Source organism: Balaenoptera physalus, assembly GCF_965194825.1.
Source record: "Balaenoptera physalus genome assembly, chromosome: 2".
NCBI lineage: Eukaryota > Metazoa > Chordata > Mammalia > Artiodactyla > Balaenopteridae > Balaenoptera > Balaenoptera physalus.
Genome location: NC_138883.1, coordinates 89,985,657 through 90,012,323, shown reverse-complemented (window position 1 = coordinate 90,012,323; position 26,667 = coordinate 89,985,657). Strand labels below are relative to the sequence as shown.

At 37.4% G+C, this 26,667-nt stretch overlaps 2 protein-coding genes and 1 pseudogene across 5 annotated transcripts in view; 2 read left to right on the top strand and 1 right to left on the bottom strand.

Moving 5' to 3' along the window:
* The window catches only part of USP8 (ubiquitin specific peptidase 8), a 58,652-nt gene extending 55,572 nt beyond the window's left edge, over window positions 1-3,080 (top strand). For all 3 annotated transcript variants that reach the window (XM_082453000.1, XM_082452999.1, XM_082453002.1), the window contains 2 exons: window positions 1,941-2,073; window positions 2,242-3,080. In XM_082453000.1, the coding sequence (XP_082309126.1) occupies window positions 1,941-2,073; window positions 2,242-2,427 (319 nt within the window). In that variant the 3' untranslated portion in view covers window positions 2,428-3,080. The remainder of the gene's footprint in view (window positions 1-1,940; window positions 2,074-2,241) is intronic.
* Window positions 2,858-26,667, bottom strand: part of USP50 (ubiquitin specific peptidase 50) — a 42,643-nt gene continuing 18,833 nt past the window's right edge. Inside the window, exons 2-7 of the mRNA XM_082453051.1 lie at window positions 25,943-26,137; window positions 25,509-25,704; window positions 23,663-23,872; window positions 22,273-22,415; window positions 18,723-18,855; window positions 2,858-4,345 (exon numbers count right to left, since the gene is read on the bottom strand). Coding sequence (XP_082309177.1) covers window positions 4,154-4,345; window positions 18,723-18,855; window positions 22,273-22,415; window positions 23,663-23,872; window positions 25,509-25,704; window positions 25,943-26,137 — 1,069 coding nt within the window. The 3' untranslated portion in view covers window positions 2,858-4,153. The remainder of the gene's footprint in view (window positions 4,346-18,722; window positions 18,856-22,272; window positions 22,416-23,662; window positions 23,873-25,508; window positions 25,705-25,942; window positions 26,138-26,667) is intronic.
* Window positions 8,040-14,082, top strand: LOC309656504 (acyl-coenzyme A thioesterase 9, mitochondrial pseudogene; annotated as a pseudogene). The gene has a single exon. The product of its transcript is annotated as an acyl-coenzyme A thioesterase 9, mitochondrial pseudogene (transcript).

Here is a 26,667-nt window from a genome sequence, read left to right as displayed (position 1 = left end):
AAAAAAAAAATCAGTGAAACTAAATTATTGCATTTCAAATATGAAAATTTTAAATCATTACAAAGCATTCAGTGAAACTGTATAAAAATAATGTTATACAATATAACTCTAACACACTATTAGATAAAATTTGTCATACAAACAATAAAGTAAACATAACAAAAAAGAATACTGTGCTGAAAATGAAATATATGAGTTTTTTAAAAGTGTAATTTTTAAAGATAAAACATTAAGGATGCCATTGTAGAGTGCAGACATATTTTGCCCAGATTTTTCCAGCCAATGAAAAAGATCTGGACCTATAGCAGTAGAAGAATAATGGCGAGAGAGTTGTAAAACATGTGCCAGGTCTTTTGCTCTGATTCTTTGTCTTTATGGTATCCATCTGTGGAGTGATAACTTCAAGTCATTTTTTGGAAAAACTTTAAAAGGAAGTTTCATCTGTTTATTGAGAGCTCTAATTTTTGTTTCAAAGAAAGCATTTCTTTTTAATTTTTTGTTTCATCTTATATTATTGGAGATTCTTAGGCAGTTATTTATGTTAATTTCCACATTGATATGTTCAAATTCCTCTTGTGTAAATTTTCTGACAAAAGCTTATTATATCAGTTGTCCTTTTCTGCTTCTTGCAGATTGTGGAGGTATAAACATTCTATAGATGATTACACATTTGTTCTGTTAAAATTTTTAATGCTGTGTATTACTCTTGGAGAATATCTAAAAGTATAAATGGTTCAGAGTTCATTTTTTTAAAAATAATTCTGAAATAACCATATTACACTAACCAAAATACCAGTATTTTGGTGTTTAAAGAAGCAGAATATGTCAGGCTAATGGAATGCCATTATTTCAGTCACTAGTTTATGTGCTTGCAATTACCAGCTCTAGTGTCCCCAAAAGTACAAGCTTAAATCTAGAGCAGCTCTCCTCTGTCATTCCTCTGTTCTTTTGTAGTGATTAGCATTATAAATGGGGGTTTTCATAACTTTTTACCTTTGTAGAAGACTAATCTAACAGCTTTAGCTGGTCTAAGGATTAAGGGACCAAGGTATGGCCCTACCTCTACCACTCTAGCTGTTTGACCTGGGGTTAGACATTTAACTCATTATTGATGGGGGATTTTTGCAGAAACTAATGCCTGCAGCTGGTGATTTGTTATGTAAATGAATATTGAAATGCCTACGGTCAATAACGTTCAGGTAACAGAAGACGTATTAATACGTCTCTGGTCAATAATGTGTTAATATCTGTGTACGTCATTTTCTTCATTTGTAAAACAAATGACACCAAGTACAGCAAGTCCCCTACATAGGAACGAGTTCTGTTCTGAGAGTGCGTTTGTAAGTCCAATTCATTCGTTAAGTCCAACAAAGTTAGCCTAGGTACCCAACTAACTCCACTGTATAGTACTGTACTGTAATAGGTGTATAATACTTTTCACTCAAATAATACATAAAAAACAAACAAACACAAAAAATAAAACATTTTTAATCTTACAGTGTAGTACCTTGAAAAGTATAGTAGTACAGTACAACAGCTGGCATACAGGGGCACATTTACATCTTTGAAAGTTCACAACTTGAAGATTCGTATGTAGGGGACTTACGTTATCTTTTTCTTCTTCTTTTTTTCTCTTCTTTTTTTCTTTTTTTTTCTTTTTTGGCCGTGCCACGCGGCATGTGGGATCTTAGTTCCCTGACCAGGGATCGAACCCACGCCCCCTACATTGGAAGCGCCGAGTCTTAACCTCTGGACCACCAGGGAAGTTCGAAACCAGGTGTCTTTAACAGGTCCCTCCACTATTAAAATTCTGATTGTGTGTTTGAAATGGATTTTATTGTCCTGTCTAAAAATCTGGATTGTTAATGAATGAATTAGGGTTCATTCTGATGTCTTTCTTTGGTCTGTCAGTGTAATTGCTGTAATGTTATGCTCTACAGTTTTTCCTACGATGGCAGATGGAAGCAAAAATTACAGACATCTGTGGACTTCCCATTAGAAAATCTTGACTTGTCACAGTATGTTATTGGTCCAAAGAACAATTTGAGGAAATATAACTTGTTTTCTGTTTCGGTAAGTATCTCATTAAACTAAATACGTTTTCTTTCGAAGCAAACTAAAAAACCAAGTTTCAAGTGGTTCCTTACCTCATAGGAAAGTAAGAACAACATAAGTCTTTGACATTATTGACATATTTTAAATAATTCAATTTGATTTGATTTTCTGTCTTGTTTGGCACAGAATCACTATGGTGGGCTGGATGGAGGCCACTACACTGCCTATTGTAAAAATGCAGCAAGACAGCGGTGGTTTAAATTTGATGATCATGAAGTTTCTGATATTTCCGTTTCTTCTGTGAAATCTTCAGCAGCTTATATCCTCTTTTATACGTCATTGGGACCACGAGTAACTGATGTAGCCACATAAGGAGAAGTAGGTTATAAGCTAGTTATCTTTTAACAGGCTGAGCAACACAACTCTTGAAATGCTTAAAGATTCTGGATAGCTATAGCTGGCCATTTAAAGGAATTCTAGGACAGTGAGAGTTGTGTTACTATACCATACACTTCAGGTCAGTGCTATTATCAGAAAACTGACCAAGAACATTTAACAAGTATTGCAGTAAGCAAGCATTCCTTACAGGTACCATTTATTTCAAAACAACTTTTTTAGTTTACTCCAAAGTTAAAATAATTAGCTAAGCATAATTATTCTACTGGTCTGAAAACCATTGTATCCTTTATTTTCCTTTTTACTGTTATGGTCTTTTCACATTTCTAAATCCCAGCTTGATCTATGAATACTCTAGAATGATGTAAAACAGATAGGAATGTATGTGTATATATTTATTGCACACTTGCACATCAAATCAATGTACATAGTATAATATGTGGTCCTTTTGTGAAGCCTAGAACTCAGAGGATTGCTTTTTTTTTTTTTTCTTTCCTTTTGGCCTATTCTGAGTAATTGCAGTGCTTTCTTAGGGAAATGACAGGGCAAAGCTATTTTTCTGTTGGCTTTGGGCTGTATTTGTGCACTAAATCTTTATTCTAAAAAAATAAATGGAAACTTTTCTTTAATTTTTTAAATGAGAATTTTCATTTACACCTACATTAAAATCTTAATGAGAAAAATAATTTAAAACCCTGTAAGTGTTCTGTCTTTAATTTTATATTATTAAACATAGAACAGTAGAATTATAGATTTTATACATACACTCTTTATACCACTACAGTGACTTAAAATTTAGTACATTTATTCCTTTGCATCACTTGATTCCACTCGTCCTTCACCTTGACCCTGAACTGCATATCGATAGCACTTATGATTCTCTCAGAGTTGGGAGTCAGAGTAAGATATAAATAACTTAATGCACAGACTCATTCTATCAAGAGTAGTAGAATTCTTAGGATTAAGATAAAAAGAGAAGAGTCAGACATGACTGCAAAGTGAACTGCATTATAAACCACATCTTTACAAAGTGATGTATTAAAAGGGATAGAGGAGCTTATAATTTATCATTTACCTCAGGGACTTAGTTGTTATAGTTAAATTCAATATATAACACTCCATATAAAGACAAGATTCTAAAGGTGCTTCTGAAAGATGTCACCATTAGTGGACTCCCAGGAAGAAGATGAAAGGATGGTGTTGAATTGTGAAACTGACAACTTTTCATGTTCTACAATTAGTCTGAGAGATTATAGTTTCTTGCCTAAATTATCTGAACAATTAAATATTTTCAAATCACATTCCTAACCTCACAGAGCCACTTGAACAAAAGTTATTTTGGTTTAGCTCCATGAAGTATCTTTGGAAAATAATTTGTTGGATATATATAATTATTATGAGATAGTTTATGCTAAAAATACACACTAATAAACACTGTACTTTGAAACCTGAACACAATACTTACAGTCTGATTGCTTTGAAGGTCCCCATTCGTTAGCATTGCATCATTTTCATGCTGCCTCTTTCAGTGGGCCAGGACCCATCTTTTTATAGACTTACCTTGTGAAAGGTTGCATAACATGCCAGAAAGACTTAAAAATGTCAGTGATGCAAGTAAGTTGCAAGAGTTTTAATGACAAAGCAAAACTTAAGTACTAGGTTCTAATTGCTAGTTTTGCAATTTTCAGGAAACACCATTTTCCTAGCTCTTGCGTTTTTGTATAGGTATAGAAAAGGGCTGGCAGCTATAGAACAGGAGATATGCTGTAGCGGTTTGAACTGAAGTATCTGGAATCTCACTGGCTCGTGTGTCATCAAAGTTATACCAGGCGTGAGTCACTGAGTTTTTGCAGAAAGCAGTGTAGTGGCCACCATCCAGATCACCAAAGTGGTTCTACGGGAGAAAGGAATGTCACACAGTATTTACATTTGAATACCTTAACTATTAGAACCAAAACGGTAGGGCCAAGAAATATTTTTATAATTGTCCCTTATACTGGATTAAAAGGAAATCATATGTTACGTTAAATCATACATATAGCCTGACTGGTATATTTTTCATGTCAGTGAAATGGTTATATATTGTGTCCATCGATTACTTAATAGACTCTGTGAATGAAATAGGATAGTATTTGGCATCTTCTAATATTTATCAGTTAATACTGAGCACCAACTGTACATAGACTATTAAACATAAAAGGAAATTTTAAAATAAGAAAATAGTCATCTTTCCTAAATGAGCCTATAGTTTAATTTTGAAGACAGTCTAAGATAGACATGAAAAAAGACATTTAACATTGGAACAAGACATTAAAACAACTGCATACTCTGCTACCACACAGTTTGAGGAGGTTGTACAGCAACAGCCCCCTTGGTCATCCAAGGCCCAGAAAAGAACCTGTTCTATTCTCTTTTTCCCATGTCTTCCCTAACCCAGTAAAGCAATGTTTGAAACAAAGGCATTGGAGAACCTCACTTCTCAGAAGGTGGTATGGCATAGAGCAGGGGTTGACACACCATTTGCCCATGGGTCAAAGCCAGCCCGCTGCCTGTTTTTATATGGCCTGTGAACTAAGAATGCATTTTATATTTTTATATGGTTGAAAAAAATCAGAAGAATAATATTTTGTGACGTGTGAAATTATATGAACTTCAGATTTTTCAATGTCCTTAAATAAAGTTTTATGGGAACACAGCCATGCTCACTTGTTTATGTTTTTAAGTGGCTGCTTTCACACTACAAGTGTAAGACAAGAGAGACTATAGACTACATGGCCTGCAAATCCTAAAATATTTACTATCTAGCTTTTTAAGTTTGCTGACCACTGGGGTAGAGGGAAGAAAATGGATTTTTCTAGTCAATTTTATGAATACAGCTCTAATACTACACAATGACCTTAAGGAAATTATTTAACCTTTCTGAGCTTTAATTCCCCTATCTTTTAAAATGGGTAATAAGACCTTGTCTTATACAACTACTGTTTCTCTTATAGTGCTAGCACATAGGAGGTACTTACTAAGTGTTCCCTTAGACCTTCATCTTCCCCACATCTCCTGTTACACCTTAGAGAAATATCCCAAAGCTGACATTTTAAAGATTCAGGCTCTGGTCCTGGTCTTGGCCATGTGACCTTAAGCTGATATGCTTAAACTTCCTTATTTATAAAATGGTGCCCATAATAGTGTGATGTAATTTGAGAAAAACAAAACATCTGGTGGATCCAGATGATGAAGTAATGTTCTCAAGTGACTAGACAGATTATGGCTGGAATATGTTCTGTTTTGATGACAATGTAAACAAAAAAAATTGACATAGTAGAATAGGGTAGGGTGAAGCATCATTCTAGACTTCCATTCCCAGTAATTTTGGCAGACAATTAGCTAGCCTAAAAGCCTTAGTTACGAAACTGTAAAGAATGCTCGATAGGGACTTCCCTGGTGGCGCAGTGGTTAAGAAACTGCCTGCCAATGCAGGGGACACAGGTTTGAGCCCTGGTCCGGGAAGATCCCACATGCCGCAGAGCAACTAAGCCCATACACCACAACTACTGAGCCTGCGCTCTAGAGCCCACAAGCCACAACTACTGAGCCCACGCACCTAGAGCCCATACTCCGCAACAAGAGAAGCCACCACAATGAGAAGCCCATGCACCACAACGAAGGGTAGCTCCCGCGCGCCATAACTAGAGAAAGCCCATGTGCAGCAACGAAGACTCAACCAGCCAAAAAAAATAAAACAGAATGCTGGATAAAACATGGTAAATACCCTTTAAAATATATGGCTAACTTTAAAGATTGTATAGTGAGAGTAATCTCCAGGGGCCAAGAACAGAGGAAATAAAAGATTAGCATGATGTGTGGTTAATGCTGTGACTGCCTGAGAGCAAAGACAGTTCCTGGTCCCTGGAACCACAGTGCTTGGGTTTTAAAGGTCACACAAGGGCTGGAGGTAAAGTCTTAAGTCCCTGCAAGGTGAGGAGCTGGATTGAAATCCACACACATAGCCACAACTTCTTAAAGAGAGTCACCCTCAATAAAAGAATACACTGGGGGGAACAATTCCATCCTCCAGTGCTTAGCTTAGGCTTTGGGTACAAAGAATAAAAGTCATTCCTGGAAAGTCGTTACCACAGACCTGGCTTCTCTTTGGTTTGGGATTCAAATTTATACTACCGTCTGTGTCTCAGAATCCTGTGAATTTAAGGTGAGAATGAAAAGTATTTTGGGGTTGCTTGGCAAAAGAAAAGAGAATTACTTTCTGATTGATGCACCTTAATTCAGGCTGTACAGGATACCCACATATAAAACCCAGTGATGCTGAACTCAAAATTCAATATTACAGAACAGACAAGGAAACAATTCACCAGGAGTAAGAGAAGGCAATAAATAGCAAGATTAAAAACTCCAAGGACTTTAGGTAATAGAGACTATACAGAAAGTATATAGACATTTAAGAAAAGGAAGCAAACTGAAAACCTAAAAAGAACTTTCAGAAATGATAAATACTTGAAATTAAAAATTTAATGTAGAGAGTAAATAGTACATAGAATTGAAGAGAGAATGAATAAACTATAGAAACAAAACAGGAAATTACCCTGAGTGTAGTAGTGACGAGACATTGAATGAGGGACTTCCCTGGTGGCATAGTGGTTTAAGAATCCACCTGCCAGTGCAGGGGACATAGGTTCAAGCCCTGGTCCGGGAAGATCCCACATGCTGCAGAGTAACTAAGCCCGTGCACCACAACTACTGAGCCTGCACTCTAGAGCCCACAAGCCACAACTACTGAAGCCCGCACACATAGAGCCCGTGCTCCACAACAAGAGAAGCCACCACAATGAGAAGCCTACACACTGCAACAAAGAGTAGCCCCCGCTCGCCGCAACTAGAGAAAGCCTGCGTGCAGCAACAAAGACCCAACGCAGCCACAAATAAAAAAAAAAAAAGTTGAATGAGAACATTCAGTATATGCCTAGAAGTTCTAGAGAATATAGGAGCAAAACAGTATTGAAAGTGATAATGACTAGAAATGATTAATGAAAGGCATGAATCTTCAAATTTAGGAAATACAGTGAACCAAGGATAAATAAAAATAATACTGCCAGACAACAAACACAAAGAGAAAAGTTTTTAAAGCAACAAGAAGAAAAGATTACCTACAAAAGAATAACATGATGGTAGAACTCCATGGCAGCCATATAAACAGAAATAATAAAATAGTTTCAAAATGATAAAAGAAAATAATCTAGAATTTGGTCTCTAGTTAAATTATTCAAGAATCAAAGTAAACTAAAGACTTTTTCAATCAAAAACTTGGGAGACTTCAGGATAAGAGACCCTTGTTGAAAAGTCTACTGAAATATGTCCTACACAAATAAATAAAATTGAATACAAATGAAAAAGTAATATATAAGAGAGATTAGTTTGCAAAAAGGTTGGTAAAGATCCTGGTAAATCTAGCCTGCCCCTGCCCCCTCCCATGGCCACACTGCAAGGGTGAGGTCCTGGGGAGCAAGGTCCAGTCCGGCACCTGCTATCCCTCTCCCTCTCCTGCCATCCATTGCCTCAACTTCCCTCCACCGACCGGCACACAGAGCCCAGGTCTGTGGTCATGTGCGCGGCGGCAGGCAAGTGTGATGAGGCGGGCAGTGCTGCAGCTTTGTACCCTGAGTAAAGGGCTCCTTGCTCCCATCAGAGAACTGACTCAAGGATCTCAGAATCCCGAGAAACAGAGAGTCTTCCACATTCATGAAATTCCAGATAAGTTGCAGGAGATAGTAGGAGCATCCACAAACTGGAGAGACCACGTGAAAGCAATGTAGGAAAGAAAATTACTTCATAGTTTTTTGGCTAAGTCACAGGAAGGACTGCCACCTAGGAGAATGAAAGACAGTTACACTGAAGTTCTCTTACCTTTGGGCAGTCAGCCTGAATTACGAGAGAAATATTTGACTGTTCAAAACACTGTAAGGTTTGGCAGGATTCTTGAGGATCTTGACAGCTTAGGAGTTCTTATTTGCTACATGCACAACAAAAAACATTCAGCTAAGATGTCTCCTTTATCAATAGTTACAGCCCTGGTGGACAGGATTGATATGTGTAAGAAGAGCTTAAGCCCAGAACAGGACATCAAGTTCAGTGGCCATGTTAGTTGGGTTGGGAAGACGTCCATGGAAGTGAGGATGCATATGTTCCAGTTACACGACAATGAATTTTCCCCTGTTTTGGATGTGACGTTTGTAATGGTGTCTCGTGATTCTGAAAACAAAGGGCGGGCATTTGTAAATCCACTCACCCTTGAAAGCCCAGAGGAAGAAGAGCTCTTTAGACAAGGAGAATTGAACAAGGGGAGAAGGGTTGCCTTCAGCTCCATGTCATTACTGAAAATGGCTCCCACTGCTGAGGAGATGACAACCATACATGAGATGTTTCTTAACATGCTGGATCCAAAGACTATAAGTTTTTGAAGTCGAGTTTTGCCTCCTAATGCAGTGTGGATGGAGAAACCTTTAGCGAGAGTCATCAAGGAAAAAAAGAGAGAGGGCCCAAATCAATATAAATCACAAATGAAAAAGAAGTCACAACTGACACCACAGAAATACAAAGGATCATGAGACTTCCCTGGTGGTTCAGTGGGTAAGACTCCATGCTCCCAATGCAGGGGGCCTGGATTTGATCCCTGGTCTGGGAACTAGACCCCGCATGCATGCCACAACTAAGAGTCCACATGCTGCAACGAGGATGTCTGAATGCCGCAAATAAGAAGCCCTCGTGATGCAGCTATGAGCCCGCATGCCACAACTAAAAGATCCCGCATGCTACAACTAAAGATCCCACATGCAGCAACTAAGATCCCAAGTGCCACAACTAAGACTTTTCACAGCCAAAATTTTAAAAAAAAGTACAAAGGATCGTAAGAGTACTACAAGCAAGTATACGCCAATAAAATGGATAGCCTAGAAGAAATGGACAAATTCTTAGAAAGGACAACCTTTCAAGACTGAACCAGCAAGAAATAGAAAATATGAACAGACCAATGACAAGTACTGAAATTGAAACTGTGATTAAAAATCTTCCATCAAACAAAGTCCAGGACCAGATGGCTTCACAGGTGAATTCTATCAAACATTTAGAGGAAAGTTAACACCTACCCTTCTGAAATTCTTCCAAAAAGTTGCAGAGGAAGGAACACTCCCAAACTCATTCTATGAGGCCACCATCACCCTGATATCAAAACCACACAAAAAAAGAAAATTAAAGGCCAATATCACTGATGAACATAGACGCAAAAATCCTCAACAAAATAATAGCAAACCGAATCCAACAACACATTAAAAGGATCATACACCATGATCAAGTGGGATTTATCCCAGGGATGCAAGGATTCTTCAATTTATGCAAATCAGTCAATGTGATACACCATATTAATAAATTGAAGAATAAAAACCATATGATTATCTCAACAGATGAAGAAAAAGCTCTCAACAAAATTCAACATCCATTAATGATTAAAAAAAAAAAAAAACTCTCCAGAAAGTGGGCATAGAGGGAACCTTCCTCATATAATAAAGGCCATATATGACAAACCAACAGCAAACATCATTCTCAATGGTGAAAAACTGAAAGCATTTCCTCTAAGATCAGGAACAAGACAAGGATGTCCACTCTCGCCACTATTATTCAACATAGTCTTGGAAGTCCCAGCCACGGCAATCAGAGAAGAAAAAGAAATAAAAGGAATCCAAATTGGAAAAGAAGAAGTAAAACTGTCACTGTTTGCAGATGACATGATAGTATACATAGCAAATCCTAAAGATGCTACCAGAAAACTACTAGACCTCATAAATGAATTTGGTAAAGTTACAGGATACAAAATTAATACACAGAAATCTCTTAACACATTAAAAGGAACCCTCCCAAGCTCATTCTATGAGGCCACCATCACCCTGATACCAAAACCAGACAAAGATATCACAGAAAAAGAAAATTAAAGGCCAATACACTGATGAACATAGACGTAAAAATCCTCAACAAATAATAGCAAACCAAAAGATTAGAAAGAGAAATTCCAGAAACAATCCCATTTACCATTGCATCAAAAAGAATAAAATACCAAGGAATAAACCTAGCTAAGGAGGCAAACGACCTGTACTCAGAAAACTATAAGATACTGATGAAAGAAAGAAAAGATGACACAACCAGATGGAGAGATATACCATACTCTTGGATTGGAAGAATCAATACTGTGAAAATGACTATACTACCCAAAGCAATCTACAGATTCAATGTAATCCCTATAAAATTACCAATGGTATTTTTCACAGAATTAGAACAACAATATTACAATTTGTATGGAAACACAAAAGACCATGAATAGCCAAAGCAATATTGAGAAAGAAAAATGGAGCTGGAAGAATCAGGCTCCCTGACTTCAGACTATACTACAAAGCTACAGTCATCAAAACAGTTGGTACTGACACAAAAACAGAAATATGGATCAATGGAGCAGGATAGAAAGTCCAGAGATAAACCCACACACCCATGGTTACCTAATCTATGACAAAGGAGGCAAGAATGTACACTGGAGAAAAGACAGTCTCTTCAATAAGTGGTGCTGGGAAAACTGGACAGCTACATGTAAAAGAATGAAATTAGAACGCTCCCTAACACCATACACAAAAATAAACTCAAAATGGATTACAGACCTAAATGTAAGATCAGACACTATAAAACTCTTAGAGGAAAACATAGGAAGAACACTCTTTGACATAAATTGCAGCAAGATCTTTTTTGATCCACCTCCTAGAGTAATACAAATAAAAACAAAAATAAACAAATGGGACCTACATAAACTTAAAATCTTTTGAACAGCAAAGGAAACCATAAACAAAACAAAAAGACAACGTGCAGAATGGGAGAAAATATTTGCAAATGTAGCAACTGACAAGGAACTAATCTCCAAAGTATACAAACAGCTCATGCAGCTCAATATCAAAAAAAGAAACAACTGAACAATAAATGGGTGTAAGATCTAAATACACATTTCTCCAAAGAAGACATACATATGGCCTAAAAGCACACGAGAAAGATGCTGAACATCACTATTAGAGAAATGCAAATCAAAACCACAATGAGGTATCACCTCACACTGGACAGAATGGCCATCATCAAAATATCTACAAACAATAAATGGTGGAGAGGGTGTGGAGAAAAGGGAACCCTCATACACTGTTGGTAGGAATGTAAATTGGTACAGCCACTATGGAGAACAGTATGGAGGTTCCTTAAAAAACTAAAAATAAAGCTACTGTATGATCCAGCAATCCCACTCGTGGGCATATATCTGGAGAAAGCCATAATTTGAAAAGATACGTGCACCCCAATGTTCATTGCAGCACTATTTACAATAACCAGGACATGGAAGCAACCTAAATGTCCATCAACAGAGGAATGGACAAAGAAGATGTGGTACACATATACAATGGAATATTACTCAGTCATAAAAAAGAACAAAATAATGCCATTTGCAGCAGCATGGATGGACCTAGAGATTGTCATAATAAGTGAAGTAAGTCAGACAGAAAGACAAATATCATATGATATCGCTTATATGTGGAAACTAAAAAAAGGGTATAAATGAACTTATCTACAAAAAAAATAGAGTTACAGATGTAGAAAACAAACTTATGGTTACCGGGGGGTAAGGAGAGGGGCATAAATTGGGAGTTTGGGATTGACATATACACACTACTATATATAAAACAGATAACTAATAAGGACCTACTGTATGTATAGCACAGGGAACTCTACTCAATACTCTGTAATGACCTATATGGGCAAAGAAGCTTAAGAAAAGAGTCTATATATGTATATGTATAACTGATTCACTTTGCTGTACAGCAGAAACTAACACAACAATCAACTTACTTCAATACAAATTTTTTAAAATAAATAAAATAAAATAAATAGCGTTATAAAAAGAAAATCCTAAGATGCCATCAAAGAACTACTAGAACTCATCAAAGAATTTGGTAAAGTTGCAGGATACAAAATTAATATACAGAACCTACTGCATTTCTGTACACTAACAACAAACTGTCAGAAAGAGAAATTAACACAAAAACAGACACATAGATCAGTGGAACAGAATAGAGAGCCCAGAAATGAACCCACATTTACATGGTCAATTAATCTATGACAAGGGAGACAAGAATACACAATGGGGAAAAGACAGCCTCTTAGAGAAATGGTGTTGGAAGAGAGGACAGCTACATGCAAAAAAATCAGACTAGATTACTCTCTCACAACATGCACAAGAATAAATTCAAATGGATTAAAGATTTAAATGTAAGACCTGAAACCAGAAAACTTCTAGAAGAAAACATAGGCAGTATGCTCTTGGACATTGGTCTTAGTAATATTTTTTTGCATGTATCTCCTCAGGCAAGGGAAACAAAAGCAAAAATAAACAAATGGGACTACATCAATCTAAAAAGCTTTTGGATAGTGAGGCAAACTATCAACAAAACAAAAAGGCTGCCTCCTAAATGAGAGAAGATATTTGCAAATGATATATCAGATAAGGGGTTAAAATCCAAAATATATAAGTAACCCATACAACTCAACATCCAAAAAACAAAAACCCTATTAAAAAATGGGCAGAGGAGCTGAATAGAATTTTTTCCAAGGAAGACACACAGATGGCCAACAGGTACCTGAAAAAATGCTCAATATCACTAGTCATCAGAGAAATGGACATCAAAACCACAATGAGACATCACTTCACACCTGTTAGAATGGCTATTATTAAAAAAGATAAAGTGTTGGTGAGAATGTGAAGAAAAGGGAACCCTAGTACACTGTTGGTGGAAATGTAATTTGGTGCAGCCACTATGGAAAACAGTATGAAGATTCCTCAAAAAATTAAAAATAGAAGCAGCATATGATCCAGCAATTCCACTCCTGGGCATATATCCAAAGAAAACCAAAACACTAATTTGAAAAAATATATGCACCCTTATGTTCATTGCAGCATTATTTACAATAGCCAAGATATGGAAGCAACCCAAGTGCCCATCAATAGATGAATGGATAAAGAAGATGTGTGGCGTATATACACAATCGAATACTAGTCATCCATAAAAAAAAAAAAAAAGAATGAAATCTTGCCATTTGTGACAACATGGTTGGACCTAGCGGGTAGTATGCTAAGTGAAATAAGTCAGCCCATGAAAGACAAATACTATACAATTTCACTTATATGTGGAATATGAAAAACAAAACACATGAACAAACAAAACAGAAACAGAGTTATAGCTACAGAGAGCAAACAGGTAGTTGCCAGAAGGGAGAGGCATAGGCGAAGGAAAGATAGACGTGAGGGAGATTAAGAGGTACAAACTTTCAGTTGCAAAACAAATGAGTCACAGGGATGAAATATACAGTGTGGGGAATATAGTCAATAACTATATAATATCTTTGTATAGTGATATAGCATAACTAGACTTACTGTAACCATTTTGAAATGTATAGAACTATCAAATCACTCTGTTGTGTGACAGGAACTAACATATTGTTTTAAGTCAATTATACTTGAAAAACAAACAAACAAACTCATAGAAAAAGAAACCAGATTTGTAGTTACCAGAGGCGGGGGGGTGGGTGAAGGAGGAATTGGAGGAAGGTGGTCAAAAGGTACAAACTTCCAGTTATAAGATAAATAAGTACCAGGGATGAAATGTACAACATAAATATAATTAACACTGTTGTATGTCATATATGAAAGTTGTTATGAATAAATCCTAGGAGTTCTCATCACAAGGAAAACTATTTTTCTATTTCTTTAATTTTGTATTTATATTAGATGATGGATGTTCATTAAACTTACTGTGATAATTTCATGATTAAATAATTATGCTGTACATCTTATACAGTGCTGTATGTCAATTATATCTCAATAAAACTGGAAGAAAACAAAAGAAAAGGGCCGAAAAAGAACAAATAATATCATCCAAAAGAAAGCTGGAATAGTTTTTTCAATATCAGACTAGACAGACTTTAAGTGAAAAAGTATGGCTAAGTATAAAAGATTCCCCTAGCATGATAAAAGGAACAATTCACTACAAAGATATAAAATTGCACACATAGCTTCAAACTATGACAATTACTGGAAAATTGTGGCAAAATCACAGTCTTTTTTATCATATATCTTTCAGTTATTAATCTTGTTAAAGCAAACAAAAACTTATTAAGAGTATATATTCAAACAACACAATTAACGAATTATATTTAATGGACATATGGAACCCTGAACCTAATTTAAAAATTCTTTTCAAGCACACACAAAACTATGACACAAAGTGAGTATCACTCACGTACCAAGAATGGATACCATTTGGACCATATTTTCTGATAAGAATGCAATTAAGTTAGAAATTAGTAACAAAAAGATGACTAAATAAAATTATGTTTGGAATTTTTCAAATGCACCTCTAAATAACATGTTGATGGAAACTCAAAGAAAGTACAAGAAGGGAAATAAAGACCAGAAATTAATGAAATAGAACACAAAGGAATAAAGAATCAACAAAACCACAAGCTGGTTCTTTCAGATAACAAAATAGATAAACTTTGGCAAGACTGACCAAGAAAAAACAGATTAGACACAGATAATATTAAGAATAAACAAAGGGAGAACTGAGAATTCCATAGAGATATTAAAATGTCAAGAGTATACTGTGAGCAATTTTCTGCCAATAAATTTGAAAATGTAAAAAGTGGGAAGTTTTAAATATAATTTTTTAAACCATGCTAAAGTAAAACAAAGCTTTTATAAGATAGAATAGGTAAGTGTCTTCATGATCTTTGGGTAGAGCAATTTGTGGTATTTTCACGCAGTGTAATACTATAGAGCAACGAGAAGGAACAAACTACAATACATGCAACAATAGGAATGAATGTTGCATAATTTTGAGTAAAAGAAGCCAGGCACAAAAGAGTACACACAGTATGATTCCATTTCTATAAAGCACAAGAGCTGGCAAAACCTATTCTGTCAGCAGCCAGTGGTCTCCTGGACTAGAAGGGGGCACAAGGGCAGTTAGGGTGCTGGTAATATTCTACTTGGACTATTTCCTGGTTACATGGGCAGGTTACCTTTACGAAAATTTATTGATTTTTACATTCATGGCTTGCATTTTTCTATATGTATGTTTTATCTCAATAAAAAGTTTATTTTTTCAAAAATGAAGAAACAGAAACTCCTGAATAGTCTCATCCTGGCTAAAGCAAATTGAAAAAATATTTAAAAATCCACCCACCAAGAATAAAAATTTCAGGACCAGATAGTTTTTTTGTTTAATTCTACCAGCCTTTCAAAAAACAAGTTATTTTTATCTTCTGCAGACTGTGCCAAAGAATAGAAAAGAATGACCAGCTTATTTTATGAGGCTAGAAACAGGCTGATCCGCAAGACAAAAACAGAAAAGAACAGTATGAGAAAGTTACACGTTAGTTTCTCGACTGTGAAAATAGATACAAAAAATGTGAAAACATTTTTAGCAAAGAAAAAAGAAATTAAGTGTTTTATGTTAATAGATTAAAGGAGAGATTCAGGTCAGTTATCTTCAAAATGTGATCTGGGAGAACATACACACACACACGTATATATAAAGGTTCATGTGTTAGCACATGACAATGCATTATACAAAGTTGTAGGAGCAGAATGCTGGAAACAACCTAACGGTCCAGCAACAGGAGAAATGATAAATAAATAGACACAACGAATTAGTAAATGCAGGTAAATGTATGCACTAAAGCTAATATATCACTATGGATTAATATCATAAAAATAATGCTGAGGAAAAAAGTTACAGAAGGATATGTACAGTTAATGATACTAGATTTATAAAACACACAAAACACACTATATCACACATGTGTGATAAAAGTGTGAAAGTATAGTACAGACACATATGAAAGAATGCATGGGTATAATTCCCTCCAAATTCAGGACAGAGAAGGGAGAGGAGTGGGGTTGTTAAAGATACACAGGGGCTTGATGTTTTCTACAATATTCTATTCTTAACATCTGTGTGCACACTTACTGTATTCTGTTTTCTGTGCTCGAAATATTTCATAATTTAAAAAAGTTTTTCTAGAAGCCAATCATCTGAAAAGGGTTGAAGGAGGTAAACACTGTTGGTGTATGATCACTATTTTCAAATATTTGAAGAGTCATCATGTATAAGAAAGAAGAATGTGTTCTGTTTAACTAACACATATGTACAAGCATTTGTTAACCAAAAATCCACGTACATATTACTATTACTACCTCAGAGGACAGAATTAGGACAAATGGAAGGAGTTACAAGGACGAAGGTAGATTTGTGCCCCATACAGAGAGACAAGTTAACAATCAGAGGCAGCATAACATGGCAGTGAGAGCAGGACAGTTTGGAGCCAGCCTGCCTGGCTTCAGGTCCTGGCTCTGCCCTTTGTAGGCAGTAGATTGGAGCAGATTATTTAACCTCTGTTCCTGTTTCCCATTCTGTAAGATGGGGATAATAATAGTGCCTACACTTCACAGGGCTACATAAGGATTAAATGATTGATAATGCATAAAGTGCTTGGAACAGTGCTTGGTACATAGCAAGCACTATATGTTTGTAAAATAAACCAAACAAATCTGGCAGATAAAGAGCCTTCCTTATAAAGCAGGAAGCTCTTTAAGGGCTTATTCAAAAGCTGGATAAATCTCTGTTAAGGGTGGTGTGGAGGTAATCCTTCCCTTCTGGTCTAGCTGAGTACTTCTCAAACTTCCATATGCATTCGAATCACATGGGGATCTTGATAAAATGCAAGTTTCTAGTCAGTAAATGTGGGGTGGAGCCTGAGATTCCTTATTCCTAACAGGTGTCTCCTGGGGACGACACCTTGAGTAACAGAGCTATGGATGGCCTTTCCCTATGACCATACATTGCAGTTTCTAAGATGCTTAGTTCTTGTTTCTGATCAATCATCAGTTTGCAGCAAATTCTAGACATATTTCTCTTTCAAAACCAATTTTTACCCTTCAATTAACTAATAATTTAAACACTAAAAGGATTAAGAATTTATAGGAAGCTTGGGTGACTCTTTTTATGTAACTGTAGATAATTACCACATAATTTTTAATAATTCTGCTTTTGGATTTTTTTTGAAGCAGAAACACTTATAATGAGATGTTAAAACAGTAAAATATAGGGGGGGACGTATCATTTTGGAATTCATATTAGAGTCTATTATGATAGGGAAGAGGATGTCACTCTAGATTTCCAAATTGGCGAGTGAGAGAAGGAAAATCATGTTTAAGGGCAGGATAAATTACAAAGGAGAATGTCAAGGCTTGAAGTAAAAAGGAAAAAGTAAAGAAGGATTTTTTTTTAAGTTTGAAGTATGGTTCTGAGAGATGTTAAAGAGAAAGACTAGTGGGATCAACATTTTATATTAATTCAGTGATAAGCCAAAAAGGGAAATTAGACTTCAGTACCCTGGAGGGCTCTGGTGAATCATACTGGGCTCCAGGGGGAGCCCCGCCCATCTGACATTGGACACAACTGGACCTCCAGGTTCAACTGAAATCTGAATGTTCTGAAGCAGATCTTTAACACTGTGATCCAGAATAGAAACCCAGAAAATGGCCTGGTGCTTGGGGTGGTTGATGCTGTGGGAAGTTCTAGACGATTTGGTCTGAATTATACTCCATGCTTTCTTTCATTCAATGATGACAGTTGATTTAGAGCCAGAGGGAACCCCCAGAGTTTCCTTAGGACTGATGCACACAGGCAGTGAGTCTATGACTACCATGTACCTAGTGTTTGGGGCTTTCACTATAGAGGGGCTCATGATTATTCAACATAAAGCTATTGGAACCGACTTCTGCTGCCCCCAAAGCACAGCTCACAAATGTCCCTAGATCTGAAATAGCCTCTCTCTACTATTGTTATAGTATTATTTATTAGTATAAATACTAATAAATAAATACTCTGTAGTATTATAGAGTAGAGGGACAGTGGGGAGGCAGCATAGAGGACATTGTATTCTTTCATGTATTCTTTCATTGCTCTACTGTTCAAGGTCAAAGCAGGGAGTTTCCAGGCTCTATATTTTGTTTTAAAAAGGGCAGTATAGGAGAAGTCAGGGAGAGATAGAAGTAGTAGTCATTCAAGCAGATAATTCTACAGTTTTCTTTAAACCTGTGTTACTTTAAATAGTTTCAGTATTTTACTCACCACCACTGCACAGAGGTTATATTTAGGATGTTTCCGAAAAACTGGACAAATGTAAGGAGTAAGGTCCAAGTTAGTGAGCGGGTAATGAATATCTGTGCTCAGTTTCCTTTTCATTGTACCCAGAATGTCAAACCTGCAGAGATATAATAAATGTGTAAAATAGAAAGTAAGTTTGTGAACCACTCATGAAGTCCACATACCTTCACAAGTTCCAAGTATAGTTAAAAGTAATTTCTTGGAAAGATTATTTGGTGTAGACCTATACATAAATTATTTTTTTCTTATCTACATATATTTGAATCTCCACAGCCAAAACTGAGGCTGAAGTGGGCCAAGAGCCTGAGTCAGGGAGTGAGACAGGGTAGAGTCAATCTAGCGGGAGAAAAAGAAAGGGATAAAGCCAAGCTCAGCATCGGGGGGAGTAGAAATCACATTGATAACTTCCAGAAGTCTTCCCTCCATCTGATGCTGTTCACTCTAACCAAGCTGACTCAGCTTTTCCTTATGTTGATTTCAGCACACACTGTCTTCGCAGTGTCCTGTTTTCCAACTTGGAGGTTTTAATATATCTTTAATAAGATAAAATTTTGTGAAAACCTTGTCACATTCTCTATGTGTTATACAGATCAGCAGTTCCCAAATCTGAGTTCATATCAGAATCACCCCAGAGCTTTTTAAAGAATAAATTATGTTCATTTTGGAAAAACAGCTGGTTTAGCTCAGGGGAAGGGAAATTACTGGGTGAGGCTGAGATTTTCCTGTGCCAGAAAGCAAGAAATCTTGTTTGCAAAAACTAAGGGAATATCATATCATATGACCCAGCAATCCCATGCCTAGTTATCATCTCAGAAGAAACAAAGACTTATATCCACACAGAAACCTATATGCAAAACTTATACCAGCTGCATTCATATCTGCCCCAAACTGGAAACAACTCAAATGTTCATCAACTAGTGAATGGATCAACAATTTTGGTACATTCATAAAAGGGTATACTACACAGCAATCAAAAGGAAGGAACCATGACTACATTTCACAACATGGATTAATCTCATTGTGCTAAGTGAAAGAAGCCAAACTCAAAAGGCCACATATGGTATAACATACGACATTCTGGAAAAGGCAATAAAGATGGAAATCAGATCAGAAGTTTCTAGAGGCTGAGGGTGGGAGAAGGAATTGATTATAAAGGAACATGAGAAAACTTTTTGGGGTGATGGAAAGAATCTCTGTTGGCAGTGATGGTTACATTACATTTATCAAAATTCATAGAACTATATAAAAGAAGGATACATTTTATATATGTAAGTAAACTTAAATTAACTAATGGGGTCACAGGAGCTGGCTTGAAGGGGATCCCACTGGCCAACTTCGAATAATTTGAACATGGAGAAGAATGATAATAGTAATGGATATTAAACCAATTAAGTTTAAAAATATCCATGAGTCCAGAGTGATACTAGTTATAGAGGGGAAAACTACTATACCTTAAAATGGTGAGATCTTATAGTCACTACCTTAACTAAGTGATCAAACTTAACATTACCAATAGTGGGACAAACTTTTATGATTTGCCTCCTGATGTAATGTAATGACGAGTCCATAACATCAGCTATGGCAAATTCTTGCTAAAAAAAAAAAAGTTTAGCCTGAATCTAACTATGGGGAAACAATTAGACAAATCCAGGATGGGTGACATAATCTAAACAAACTCAAAATGAGAAAAAAATGTTTAAATATGAAAAAAGAGGGAAGGATTCTTCTAGATTAAAAGAAACTAAAGAGACAGCCAAATGCAATGTATGACCCTTGACTGGATGCTAGATTGGAAGAAAAGTTATGAAAGATATTTTGGGGATGGGGGAATTTAGATATGGACTGTATCTTGGGTGATATAAAATTATTGTTAAATTTCTTGGGCTATATGATAATGGTGTTGTGATTATGTAGGAGAATGTCCTATTCTCAGGTGATACATGCTGAAGTATGTAAGCATGAAATGCCATGGTGTTTGCATCTTACTTTAGACGGTTCAGCTAATAAAATGGAAGGGAGGGCTGGAGGGAGAAAGAGACAGACAGGAAGAACAAAAGGAAATGTGGCAAAGTGGCACCAACTAATGAAGATTCTAGGGTATATGGGTATTCATTATATACCTTTTCAAATTTTCTGTAGATTTGTAACTTTTAAAAATAAAAACTGGGACTTCCCTGGTGGCACAGTGGTTAAGAATCCGCCCGCCAATGCAGGGGACACGGGTTCGAGCCCTGGCCCGGGAAGATCCCACATGCCGCGGAGCAACTAAGCCCGTGCACCACAACTACTGAGCCTGTGCTCTAGAGCCCACGAGCCACAACTACTGAAGCCCGTGTGCCCTAGAGCCCGTGCTCCACAACAAGAGAAGCCACCACAATAAGCCTGTGCACCGCAACCCATGCTCCACAACTAGAGAACGCCTGCACAGCAACAAAGACCCAATGCAGCCAAAAATAAATTTAAAAATAAAAAATAAAAATAATAACTGAGCACGGTGTGGGGGCGGGGTGTTAAAAATTTAAATAGTGATGCTTAGATTCCACCTCAGACCTGTGCGAACAGAATCCCCAAGGGCAGAGCTAGGGAATTTATTTATTTAATAACATCTTTATAGGAAATTTATTTATTTTTTTTAATTTTTACTTATTTATTTATTTATTTATTTATGGCTGTGTTGGGTCTTCGTTTCTGTGCGAGGGCTGTCTCTAGTTGCGGCAAGTGGGGACCACTCTTCATCGTGGTGCGCGGGCCTCTCACTCTCGCGGCCTCTCTTGCTGCGGAGCACAGGCTCCAGACGCGCAGGCTCAGTAGTTGTGGCTCACGGGCCCAGCTGCTCCGCGGCATGTGGGATCTTCCCAGACCGGGGCTTGAACCCGTGTCCCCTGCACTGGCAGGCAGACTCTCAACCACCGCGCCACCAGGGAAGCCCGGAAATTTATTTTTTAAAAGCACTCAAAGTGAGTGCCAAATGTCCATCGACAGTTGAACAGACAAACAAAATATGATGTAACATACATACAATAGAGTATTATTCAGCTATAAAAAGGAATGAACTTCTGGTACACGTCACAACAAGGATGAACCTTGGAAACATGCTAAGTGAAATAAGCCAGCAAAAAGGACAGATGGTGTGTGACTACACTTATATGAAGTATCAGAACAGGCAAATTTATAGACACAGAAAGTAGACTGGAGGTTACCAGGGGCTGGGAGGGAAGAGGAATGGGGAGTTATTGCTTAATGGTTCCAGAGTTTCTGTTGAGGGTGATGAAAAAGTTTTGGAAAATCGATGCACAATACTGTGAATGTAATTAATGCCAGTGAAACTATATACTTAAAATGGTTAAGATGGCAAATTTTGTTATATATATTTTACCACAGATTTTTAAAAAATTAATGTAATATACTCAACACCATTGAATTGTACACTTAAATAGGTGAATTGCATGGTATGTGAATTATATCATGATAAAGCTGTTCAAAAAATCTGCTCACAAAATGTCAAAATCCATACCTTTTTAAGTGAAAGACAATTATTTTTGGTGCTTTAGAAATACTGGCCTTCACAGCTGTTTCTTGCTTGGTTTCGCAAAAGGAACAGTAAATTTGGTTGTTCCAGGTCAGTGTGTCTTGTTGAAAAAAACACTGGAGACAGTCCTGTTGAGGAAAAAAGCATTTGGTGACCAAACTGAATCCACTGCAACCTGGGGTCCTGTCTATATTAGAACTTTGAAAGAGCTGCGGAAATGTAATCCTCGGTGCTTTTCTCCAAGTTAAGTCCAAGAGATGCCAGCGCCGCAAGCAGCAGCTTGGATATAGTCCACCTGGCAAAGGAGGTGCTGCCTTCTCACTGAGTTACCGAAATAGATCCAAATGTCCATCTCATTTCTAATCTCTGAATCAGCATTTTAACATTTCTGGTTTGTTTCAGAATAATACCAACTATGCAATTTCCACTAACCAAGTCAGGCAGCTGCTTTAAGTTACTCATCTCATCAGAAAAGTGATCTGGGGACTGAAAAATGACCGTATCCCTGTATTTGGGGGTGGCCCATAATAAAGACAGCAGAACAGAGGGAATTAGATCTCATGCCCACAGGAGACATCCTCAACCAGCCAGGCTCCCCACTCTGCAAACCATTAACCTAAAGAGGAAGATGAGCACAGATTGCCAGCACCTCACTTAGAGGCTTTGGAATTATCTTCAGTAGTGTTTAGCAGTTTGAGCTGAGAACAAAGCCCAGTTCTGAATAAGTAGTAGGATTATTTTCTCTAACTCTGGTACTTGAAGACTTTTAGCAATTTAAGAAGAAAAATATAAATGTGTGTTTTCCTGCAAGGAAACTTATTGCTCCCTGCCTCCTCACAGTTCCCTGGCTTTTACTGCCACCTTCCACCCACTCCCACCACTCCTCCGTTTACAGATTAACTTTTGGTATTATGGTAAAGAAAACTCGAGAGGTAAACTAAGGCACTATTCCATTCTATCTTTCCCCCCAGATTCCTCAGCTTTTGTCCAAAAATTAAGAGCTCAAGAATAAGAGTCAAAGTCATTTCCTAATATGTACCTACAGACCTCTGGGATGAGAAAGGGCCATAAAATTTTTATAAATGTAAATTCCCTATATGCACCAAGCCATCTCAATAGACTGAATAAAGCCCACCCATCTTTCCAGTTTTACAGTGAGGCTCTTTCATTGAGCACATTTAGAGATACATCTGAATTCATAGTAACTTTTGGCTGTATGTCACTTTTCTACAAAATGTTTTCATCACGGGTCTCCAATTTTTTTAAGTTATAAAGTAGCTCCCCTCATACTAGAAAATGTAGGAAACAGCCTTGGGAAAACCCAGGGCTGGGGTAGAGAAAGACAAAAGAAGTCTCCAGGAGTAAGAATCCCTACCTGAAGAGAGCACTCGTATTTGGATGGAATGGGGAGGGAGAGGACGGTGAAGACTTCATTCTTGTAGGTACAGTTCTCACACTTTAAACATATGATGCTATAATTGAGCTGCCCTTCAAACAGCCGGGTGATGATGGAGGACTCGTTGGCAATCATCTTCCTGCAGAATCTCGGAATAGATCTTTTTTCATATGCTCTTCTTCGGTGGTACTGAATAAAGGAACAAATTTACCCCAAATCAACTACTGGTTATCAAAATTTTTTTAATAGAATGACCTGATTTTTCTAACAGAATGCTACCCAAAACCACTTAGTTTTGGATTCAGACAATAAACAGAATAAGATCTTCTTAAGAGCATATAATATGTGTGATTTCTGATAATTCAGTTATTTCCCTCTTTAAGTGAAGCTGAGGAATGAGGACACCCTAACCCTGGTAAAACGCATGTCCATGGTGCCATAAACTGACAGTAAATGATAATGTGATATAGGGTCCTGTAGGCAGTTTTTCCTGGGAAGAGGGTAAGCTGCAAACTAGCTTCCGGTCATGCAAGCTGATCTAGAGGTAAGATAAAGGAATTGGATCTCTCCTCCAGTCCCTTCAGGTTATGTTCCTTAGCCTCTTCTTTTATTGTTAGAAAAAAATTTTTTTAAAGAGCAAATCTTAAACTCCAAAGGCAGCCCGATTTCACTAGCTTTGTAGCCTGATTTGAATCTAGCTGGTGCTCAGGAACAGTATTTCCGGGAGCACACCCTGACCCGTGATTCTACAGCTTCAGCAGAATATACATTCTGAAGGCGCTTTAGCTCCACAGTCAGCTCTGCTTTGGAACTGTGCACCAGGCTCCGCTTTGGCTGCTTCTTTCATCACACCCACCTGCCTGTGTCTTCCACCTGACAGTAGTTTGATGCCTCTAACTCCAAGTTTAACCTTGAGAACCAGAATGCTATTTATTTCAGACTGGCTGCAGATGAGGACCTCAGTGATTTTTACTGACCATCACCCTCCCCTCTGGCTAAAAAAAGTGCTGCTGTGAATATCTCAGTAAAAATTAAAAATGGAGCTGAGGATTGCAGATGAGAGGAATTAACAGTAATAGTTTGTGGTCTTTCGTGATAAGGGTCTCCTGGCTATGAGGTAAGTTAACAGCAGCACAAAGACACTGCATAAAGTCTAGGGCATATCTTTGGAGAGTGTGGGTCTCAGATCAAGGCTGAAGGTAGTGAGTCTTATAAATAAAGGCAACCTCCTTAGTAGCTGGCAATTCCATGTTTTATTCAATGTATGTCCTAATCCAGTGAAGAACTCAGGTTAGGCACATTTAGTATAAAGATGAAACTGCAGTTTACAGATCTGTCCTTTCACCTCACACCAAGCTTAATATTCCCTCGGGTTTGTAACTACCAAGAACACTTGTTTTAAGTTGTAAATTTTATATATTATACCTCATGAGGAATATATTTTTATAAAAAAATGTAATTTTCACTCTAAAAAAATACTCAAAGCAGATGTTACCGCAAAGGGAACTAGACCAGTGGTCCCCACACCTGCTGATTACTGGAAATCCCAAGTGAGTTTTCCCAGAAGACAACCCAGACATTCTAATTCAATAACACCAGAGGGCCTAAGAAGCTGTACCATAAAATCTCCCCAGGTGATTCTGATAAACAGCTAAGTTTGGGAAATACAGGCCCATTCAAATACTAACCTGAATGCTCCCCATAGTGACCCCAGCACCTGTGCTCAGCACAGAGTAGGCAATACTGACTGAACAAATGAAAGAATGAAAAGTGAAAGTTGCTGATACAGCTAAAGGTCTATTTCAAGGCCATTAATTCTACTTACCTTTTTCAGAGTTTCATGAAGTTCATTCAGGACATAAATCAAGAATTCCTGAGCATCTTGCTGCGTCTTTTTCATAAATGCTGGGTAGAGTTTGCCAAGAGCTGACCAAAATATTTCTGGTGAGACACAGTCAGAGTCTCCAAGCCACATATCTGTCATCACATAGGCAAAAGCAGTGGCAACCTCACTGCAATCCCTTGGAAGAAGGAAGGGAAATGATTCTGGCTAAGCATGTGGCATCAGACCCCAAACAAAGCTTCATCCATTTCTTGGTTGACCTTCCCGTTTTACTCAACCTAGAAATGGGATCTGGGGCACTGCAGCCTCTCCTAACTGGTTTAGCCCTTCATAGGGACTCCAGAGGGTCCCTTCCCTAACCTCACCTTGGAGAGCAGGGGTGAGGGCCCGGCTGCAGGGATGGCAAATGGTCTTACTTTTGAAGAGCGGTAATGTACTTTCCAGAGAGAAAGTATTCCACCAGCGGTGAGATGCTGCAGAGACACTGTAAGATGGCATTCATGTAGCATGTGTTGCCCAGATTCCGCAGACCAGTCACGCCCTGGAAATGGGGCCGGTTCTCATCAGCCTCGTTAACTGGAAAGGGGTCATAGTGATCTGTGCACTCTGTGCTGTGTTGGTGCCACATGGAAAGAAAGGAAAGCATTTTGAGGAAACAAAATACGTACAAATGAAATAAGGCCGTCTCAACCTAATGACACAAAGAAGAGTCCTTCATAAGACTTCCACCCAATACATTCCCTATCAAAGACAGAAGTATTCGGACTTGGAGTCTAAAATTGCATTACTTTGTTTGGGACTCTTTGAACAGTGCCTGCGGCCAAATAAGCAGAGATAAAGTTTCTTCCTAAAACCAAAGCAAGAGGACAGAAAAGACTGGCCTTTCAGAGACCTAGAATTGCTTTGCTAAAATGCAGACTTCCTCTCTAAATACCAAAGTATTTCCTTTTTTGCTGGGCAAGTAATTTAATTATTATTAGTAGTAATAATAATAACAATAGATAGTAGTTAATAACAATAGCTATCTTGTATTGACCTGACACTATGTTAAGTACTTAACATGAACTTTCCCATTTAATTCTTTCAACAATTCTATGGGGTAGGTACAGTTATTTTTAAATCCTGTTTTACAGGTGAGATA